The sequence below is a fragment of the Cetorhinus maximus genome, chromosome 25 (genome assembly GCF_964194155.1).
Source record: "Cetorhinus maximus chromosome 25, sCetMax3.hap1.1, whole genome shotgun sequence".
NCBI lineage: Eukaryota > Metazoa > Chordata > Chondrichthyes > Lamniformes > Cetorhinidae > Cetorhinus > Cetorhinus maximus.
In genome coordinates, this window is record NC_135903.1 from 13,592,969 (window position 1) to 13,602,075 (window position 9,107).

The 9,107-nt window shown below is 52.0% G+C and overlaps 1 protein-coding gene across 4 annotated transcripts in view; it reads left to right on the plus strand.

Annotated features, from left to right (window-relative positions):
• LOC144667922 (growth factor receptor-bound protein 7-like) overlaps positions 1 to 9,107 on the plus strand; it is a 165,477-nt gene that overhangs the window by 130,513 nt on the left and 25,857 nt on the right. For all 4 annotated transcript variants that reach the window (XM_078529531.1, XM_078529533.1, XM_078529532.1 and 1 more), the window contains 2 exons: positions 4,229 to 4,327; positions 4,805 to 4,885. In XM_078529531.1, the coding sequence (XP_078385657.1) occupies positions 4,229 to 4,327; positions 4,805 to 4,885 (180 nt within the window). The remainder of the gene's footprint in view (positions 1 to 4,228; positions 4,328 to 4,804; positions 4,886 to 9,107) is intronic.

The window sequence follows — 9,107 nt, forward strand, 5'->3', positions numbered from 1 at the left end:
GACTCCACAGTAACTTTTTTTCCCATTTGTTCTTCCCACACTGCTCAGGTTTTGGCGGGCTCCTGTTCCGCTGATGGGGCAGTTTTCTTCTTTAACTTATCCTCCCTTGCAGGAATCCTTTAAAACTAGAAGCCTGGGCCATCCAGTGGATTCTTAAATCAGGAAAAAAAATACGCTGGAAGGCGATTTTTTTTTTTAAGCTCTGCCTTCAGTTTGAAAACTTCTTTCGTTCAGCCGAGCTTGACCAGCTTGGTGCCGGCATGGACACATTGTGCTCGGCTTGAAAGAAATTTCAACCGTGGCTGTCGGGAACGGCTGCCTGCGGAGTTCTCACGCTTTGTGTTTATGTTTAAAGTCACAAGTCCGTCGAATCCTGGCTTTCGCTTGCCTTTAGCTGGGCTTAAAAAGTTGAGATTCTCCCAGGGCATTCAATTAATCATTCATCACATATTTTTTTCTGGAGCGAGCTCGGATGCCACGAGTTCAGTCGCCGACTCAGGGGTCGGGTGTTTTGCGACAGCTTTTCTCAAACTGCACTCCTGACTCTGAAATATTCCTAAGGACTCGCTGTAGCCTGGAATTTTAAAAGATTTAGCTCAGCCTTGCTCAGTCTGTGTTCTGGGATATGAAGCTCGGACTCCCAACGGGAATGCAATAGAGTCTTCTGCTGCAGTGAGGGATTTTAAATCTCTGCTTCCGAGCCTTTCTTTGGAGCTTTTTCCTGGTGATTTTTTCCCTCTGCGTCTCTGCCTCTGGAGCTTCTTTGTGGGTCAGAGTGCTTTGTTAAACTTTTTTCTCGGTCTTCCAGAATTTTAGTTTTTCTCTGCATTTTCTGCAAGGTTTTGGGTTTTTCCACAAGCTGCCACCATTCCGTAGAGTATTGGTTACAGTTCAGTAAGTCTGAAGAAGTCTTCATAGTCACATGTAGGTTAACTGTAAGTCTCTATTGACTCAGAGCTATTTACAAATATATAGTAAAGTGTACAAGCTAGGGGCAGCCTCCATGCTTGCTGGCACACACAGCTCTGTCCAACATTAGACTGACACTGGGTATGGGTCATGTGTTCTCTTACATCACTTTGTGGGTGATACTGTACTCAGTCCCACATTAACACATGATGTGCCAGACCCTTATACTACACCCTCAGTGGCCTGTGTTACTGACTGTAGCTGTGATGTTGTTAATCCAGCTCCCTCACACTGTCACTCAGTAACCCATCTCACCCCTGCACCCTGTGTTACTAACTGTATCTCTACTGATGTTAATCTAGCTCCCTCACACTGTCACTCGGTAACCCCTCTTCCCCAACCCCCTCTGTTACTGACTGTAACTCTACTGATGTTAATCCAGTTCTCTCACACTGTTGATCAGTATCCCCTTTGCTCCTCATGCCCTGTATGCTGGATTTTCATGGAACATAGGACTTAGCAGCAGGAGTAGGCCATTCAGCCCTTCGAACCTGCTCCACCATTCAGAAAGATCATGACTGATCGGGTTGTGGTCTCAACTCCATTTTGATGTCTGCCACCCTCCCCCCTCCATAACCCTTAACTTCCTTGTCTATCAAAAATCTATCTACCTTAGCCTTGCATACATTCAACGACCCAACCTCCAATGCAAACTGGGGAAGAGAATTCCACATTCTAATGTCCCTCTGAGAGAAAAAAATTCTCCTCATCTCCATCTTTAATGGTAGACCTCTTATTCTCAAACACTGTCCCCTGGCTCTAGCCTCTTCTACAGGAGGAAACATCCTCCAGGTATCCACCCTATCAAGTCCCCTCAGGACCTTATATGTTTCAATAAGATCACCTCTCATTCTTCGAAACTCCAACCTGACCAACCTTTCTTCATAAGATAAGTCCTTCATCCCAGGAATGAGTTGAGTGAACCTTCTCTGAACTGCTTCTGAAACAATTATTTCTTTTTTCAAATAAGGAGACCAAAACTGTGAACAGTATTCCAGATATGGTCTCACTAATGCCCCTACACCATGAGCTCGTATCTTGTGTAATAACCTTTGATGTGGCACCTTATCAAATGCCTTTTGGAAATCTAAGTATACCACATCTACAGGTTCCCCTTTATCCACCTTGCTTGTTACTTCCTCAAAAAACTCTAATAAATTAGTTAAACACGATTCCCCTTTAACAAAACCATGTGACTCTGCCTAATAACATTATAATTTTCTAAGTATCCTGTAGAACCTCCTTAATAATGGATTTTGGCAATTTCCCTATGACAGATCTTAGGCTACCTGGCCTGTAATTTCCTGCTTTCTGTTTCCCTCCTTTCTTGAATAAAGGTGTTACATTGGCTATTTTGCAACCCACTGGGACACTTCCAGATTCTAAGGAATTTTGGAAGATTCTAACCAATACATCTACTGTCTCTGCAGCCACTTCTCTTAAGGCCCTAGGATGCAGGCCATCTGGTCCTGGGGACTTGTCAACCTTTAGGTCTAATAGTTTTCCCAGCACCTTTTCCCTGGTGTTGGTGATTGTTTTAAGTTCCTCCCTCCCTTTCACCTCTTGATTTTCCATGATTTTTTGCAAGTTTTCCAAGTTTTCTGCAGTGAGAAAAAACACAAAATACCTGTTCAGCACCTCCACCATTTCCTTGTTTTCCATTATCAATTCACCAGACTCACTCTCTTAAGGACCAACCCTAGCTTTAGTTCCCTATTTAAAATTTAGTTGCTTATTTAACTACTTGTAGAAACTCTTACTATCTATTTTTGCATTGCTAACTAGCTTTCTCTCATACTCTACTTTCTCCCTCTTTATATTTTTTAGTCATTCTTTGCTGGTTCTTAAAGTCTGTCCAAATCTCTAACCTACCACTAATCTTTGCAGATTTGTACAGTGTTTCTTTCAATGTGATGCAATCCTTAACTTCTTTATTTAGCCTTGGATGATGCATCCTTCTCCTAGAACCTTTCTTTGTCACTGGAGTGAATCTTTGCTGAGAGTTATTAAATGTTTCCTTAAATATCTGCTACTGCACCTGTACTGTCCTACCTTTTAACTTAGTGTCCCCAGTTCACTTTAGCCAGCTCTGCCTTCATACCCTCATAGTTACCTTTATTTAGGTTTAAAACTAGTCTTAGACCCATACTTCTCCCCTTCAAACTGAATGGGAAATTCCATCATGTTATGATCACTGTCACCTAGAGGCTCCTTTACCATGAAGTCATTGATTAATCCTCTCTCATTGTGCGTTGGAGTCGGGGAGATTCCTTGGAGGGATGAAAATGGTGGCCTGGGTTCCCAACCCCTTTCCCAGGGTTTATGATTTTCAGGGGTGCCTTTTAAGGGTGCGGGCTGGTTCAGCTTCCGAGCCTGTGACCTGCATTCCTGACTTGGCTGGCTCCATTGCGGGAATAGACACACCCTAATCCTCTGTGTTTTTCATGGAGCTGGGCCAGCTTTGCAAAGTGTCGTGATTCACTGCACCTCAGGTGTGTTGTGAACCACAGTCTACATGAGGGAACCTTTTTAAAGTAAGCACAAAGGTCTTCTTCATGCCACCCCCCCATGCCAAGGTATGCCCCCTACCCATCCCCTGTGCTCCTTGATGCCCCCATGCCAAGGTACAGCACTTCCATGCCCATTCACCCACTATACATTGGATAGAACAAATGAACCCTATAGTTACAATAGGATGTGTAAAAAAAGCTTTGAAAATAGTCATTCATTAATAACTCGTCATTTTCTTTGAAAAAAAACTCCTTTTTACTACAGGCCAATAAAAGTGTCAATCATCCGGCCCTTTTAAAGTATCAATAGCTGAAATTGCAAATTCTTGAAATCTCTTTAAATTGTGTAAATAAATATTGTGAAATTGACAGAAAAGATCAGAGGACCACAGCTGTCAGTCGAGCAATGTTTTCCCTGGGGCTCAGCTGTTTCAGTACTTTAATGGATGTCTGTGCTCTCACCCATTCTCGAGGGCTACAGAGCTTTACTTTTTCATTATAACTGGAATGCAGCCTGGCAAAACCAAGCTGGTCCTTTTAAACAGTCCGCTTCGGCACCCAGCTGGCCCAACTGCAGCCCATAACTACCACCCCGCCCTCCCCACACACAGTGAAAATCTCATCTTTCCTAGCACTTTCTCCTGAAGCAGGTGGGCCAGGCCGGGAGTTTTCCCAACTTTCTCACACTGTCACTCACTTACCCTCATCCTTCTTTGTCTGCTTTTGACAATGTTCCTCTCTGTTCACAGCTTCACAGGACAGGCAATGGACGGAATGATCTGGAAGTGCTGTGTTCTGAGGATGAACAGAGCCGCATGTGTTGGATGGCAGCGTTCCGCCTGTTCAAGGTTAGTCTGACTGACGGCAACGAATTAAAACAGTTGCTAATGAAGATGGCCAGTGTGTGAGGGTGGAGCATGGGCTTAGGGCAGGGACCATGTGCAAGAGGCATTCGTGGTCTTGGGGGGGGGTGAGGGTGTTTCTGGGGTGGTTTTTGGGGTGCGGGAGGGGTGTAGAGGGAGGGGTCCTGACGTGCCTTGTGTCTGGGGGATAATTACGATCCAAAATTAGGATTTCGCACTCACCAACCCAGGACCCCAGCACTTTTGGGGCCCAGGTCTAAATTGGAAAAGTTAGGCAAGAGGGAAAATTTGCACTTTTATGAGGTAAGAGCAGGGGAGTGGATCACTCTTTCAAAAAGCCAGAAGAGACAGGATGGACTGAATAGCCTCCTTCTGCACCGGATGATTCCATGATCTCCCCCAGTCATATGTGCCTATATTTGCTAGGACTCTCTCTGGTAACAATATCTCTTTGTTCGTTAGCTGGGTGAGCAGCTCTGCCTGAACTATCAGATAGCACAAGCAAAGAAGAAACAGCAATCATGGATCCAGACATCCATTGTGGTGAGTTTGTCATCAGCTACTCCCCTCTTCCTCCACACCCCCTCCTGTCCCAGTGACACATCAGTGATTCAGTGCAGCCTCTGAACCCTAGACACAGCCTCTGAACCCTAGACACAGCCCCTGAACCCCAGACACAGCCCCTGAACCCCAAACACAGCCCCTGAACCCCAGGCACAGCCCCTTAACCCCAGGCACAACCTCTTAATCCCAGGCACAGCCCCTGAACCCTAGACACAGCCTCTGAACCCCAAACACAGCCCCTCAACCCCGGGCACAGCCCCTGAACCCCAGGCACAGTGCCTGAACCCCAAATACAGCCTCTGAACCCCAGACACAGCCTCTGAAACCCAGACACAGCCCCTGAACCCCAAAGACAGCCTCTGAACCCCAGGCACAGCCCCTGAACCCCAGGCACAGCCCCTGAACCCCAGGCACAGCCCCTGAACCCCAGGCACAGCCTCTGAACCCCAGACACAGCCTCTGAACCCGACACACAGCCCCTGAACCCTAGACACAACCTCTGAACCCAAGACACAACCTCGGAACCCCAGACACAACCTCTGAACCCCAGACGCAGACCCTGAACCCCAGGCACAGCCCCTGAACCCCAGACACAGCCCCTGAACCCCAGACACAGCCTCTGAACCCCAGACGCAACCCCAGACACAGCCCCTGAACCCCAGACTCAGCCCCTGAACCCCAGGCACAACCTCTAAATCGCAGGCACAGTCCCTGAACCCCAGACACAACCCCTTAACCCCAGACACAGCCCCTGAACCCCAGGCACAGCCCCTGAACCCCAGACACAGCCTCTGAACACCAGACACAGCCCCTTAACCCCAGACACAGCCCCTGAACCCCAGACGCAGCCCCTGAACCCCAGGCACAGCCTCAGAACCCCAGACACAGCCCCTGAACCCCAGACACAGCCCCTGAACCCCAGACACAGCCCCTGAACCCCAGACACAGCCTCTGAACACCAGGCACAGCCTCTGAACCCCAGGCACAGCCCCTGAACCCCAGACACAGCCCCTGAACCCCAGACACAGCCCCTTAACCCCAGGCACAGCCTCTGAACCCCAGGCACAGCCCCTGAACCCTAGACACAACCTCTGAACCCCAGACACAACCTCTGAACCCCAGACACAGACCCTGAACCCCAGGCACAGCCCCTGAACCCCAGACAGAGCCCCTGAACCCCAGGCACAGCCCCTGAACCCCAGACACAGACCCTTAACCCCAGACACAGCCTCTGAACCCCAGACACAACCCCAGACACAGCCCCTGAACCCCAGACTCAGCTTCTGAACCCCAGGCACAACATCTAAATCCCAGGCACAGCCCCTGAACCCCAGACACAGCCTCTGAACCCCAGACACAGCCTCAGAACCCCAGACACAGCCCCTTAACCCCAGACACAGCCCCTGAACCCCAGACACAGCCTTTGAACCCCAGGAACAGCCCCTGAACCCCAGACACAGCCTTTGAACCCCAGACACAGCCTCAGAACCCCAGACACAGCCCCTTAACCCCAGACACAGCCCCTTAACCCCAGACACAGCCCCTGAACCCCAGACACAGCCCCTGAACCCCAGACACAACCTCACCACCCTAGACACAGCCTCTGAACCCCAGACGCAGCTTCTGAACCCCATACACAGCTTCTGAACCCCAGACATAGCCTCTAAACCCCAGACACAGCCCCTGAACCCCAGACACAGCCCCTGAACCCCAGACACAGCCTCAGAACCCCAGACACAGCCCCTTAACCCCAGACACAGTCCCTGAACCCCAGACACAGCCTTTGAACCCCAGGAACAGCCCCTGAACCCCAGACACAGCCTTTGAACCCCAGACACAGCCTCAGAACCCCAGACACAGCCCCTGAACCCCAGACACAACCTCACCACCCCAGACACAGCCTCTGAACCCCAGACGCAGCTTCTGAACCCCATACACAGCTTCTGAACCCCAGACATAGCCTCTAAACCCCAGACACAGCCCCTGAACCCCAGACACAGCCCCTGAACCCCAGACACAGCCTCTGAACATCAGACACAGCCTCTGAACCCCAGACACAACCTCTGAACCCCAGACACAGCCTCTGAACCCCAGACACAGCCTCTGAACCCCAGACACAGCCCCTGAACCCCCGACACAGCCTCTAAACCCCAGACACAGCCTCTGAACCCCAGACACAGCTTCTGAACCCGAGACACAGCCCCTGAACCCTAGACACAACCTCTGAACCCCAGACACAACCTCTGAACCCCAGACACAGACCCTGAACCCCAGGCACAGCCCCTGAACCCCAGACACAACCCCTGAACCCCAGGCACAGCCCCTGAACCCCAGGCACAGCCCCTTAACCCCAGACACAGCCCCTGAACCCTAGACACAGCCTTTGAACCCCAGGAACAGCCCCTGAACCCCAGACACAGCCTCTGAACCCCAGACACAGCCTCAGAACCCCAGACACAGCCCCTGAACCCCAGACACAGCCCCTGAACCCCAGACACAGCCCCTGAACCCCAGACACAGCCCCTGAACCCCAGGCACAGCCTCTGAACCCCAGGCACAGCCCCTGAACCCTAGACACAACCTCTGAACCCCAGACACAACCTCTGAACCCCAGACACAGACCCTGAACCCCAGGCACAGCCCCTGAACCCCAGACACAACCCCAGACACAGCCCCTGAACCCCAGACTCAGCCTCTGAACCCCAGGCACAACATCTAAATCCCAGGCACAGCCCCTGAACCCCAGACACAGCCTTTGAACCCCAGGAACAGCCCCTGAACCCCAGACACAGCCTTTGAACCCCAGACACAGCCTCAGAACCCCAGACACAGCCCCTTAACCCCAGACACAGCCCCTTAACCCCAGACACAGCCCCTGAACCCCAGACACAGCCCCTGAACCCCAGACACAGCCTCTGAACCCCAGCCACAACCACTTAACCCCAGACACAGCTTCTGAACCCCAAGCACAACATCTGAACCCCAGACACAGACTCTGATCCCCAGATACGGCCTCAGAACTCCAGATACGGCCTCAGAACTCCAGACACAGCCCCTGAACCCCAGGCACAGCCCCTGAACCCCCGACACAGCCTCTGAACCCCAGATACGGCCTCAGAACTCCAGACACAGCCCCTGAACCCTAGACACAACCTCTGAACCCCAGACACAGACCCTGAACCCCAGGCTCAGCCCCTGAACCCTAGACACAGCCTCTGAACCCTAGACACAGCCCCTGAACCCTAGACACAACCTCTGAACCCCAGACACAGCCTCTGAACCCCAGACACAGCCCCTGAACCCCAGGCACAGCCCCTGAACCCCAGGCACAGCGCCTGAACCCCAAATACAGCCTCTGAACCCCCAGCACAGCCTCTGAACCCCAGACACAGCCACTGAACCCCAGGCACAGACCCTGAACCCCAGGCACAGACCCTGAACCCCAGGCACAGCCCCTGAACCCCAGGCACAGCCACTGAACCCCAGACACAGACCCTAAACCCCAGACACAGCCCCTTAACCCCAGACACAGCCTCTGAACCCCAGGCACAACCTCTGAACCCCAGACACAACCCCAGACACAGCCCCTGAACCCCAGACTCAGCCTCTGAACCCCAGGCACAACCTCTTAATCCCAGACACAACCTCTGAACCCCAGGCACAGCCCCTGAACCCCAGACACAGCCTCTGAACCCCAGACACAGCCCCTGAACCCCAGACTCAGCCTCTGAACCCCAGACACAGCCCCTGAACCCCAGACTCAGCCTCTGAACCCCAGGCACAACCTCTTAATCCCAGACACAACCTCTGAACCCCAGGCGCAGCCCCTGAACCCCAGACACAGCCTCTGAACCCCAGACACAGCCTCTGAACCCCAGACACAGCCTTTGAACTCCAGGCACAGCCTTTGAACCCCCGACACAGCCCCTGAACCCCAGACACAGCCTCTGAACCCCAGACACAGCCCCTGAACCCCAGGAACAGCCCCTGAACCCCAGACACAACCTCTGAACCCCAGACACAGCCTCTGAACCCCAGACACAGCCCCTGAACCCCAGGAACAGCCCCTGAACCCAAGGCACAACCTCTGAACCCCAGGCACAGCCCCTTAACCCCAGGCACAGCCTCTGAACCCCAGGCACAGCTTCTGAACCCCAGACACAGCCTCTGAACCCCAGACACAACCCCAGGCACAGCTTCT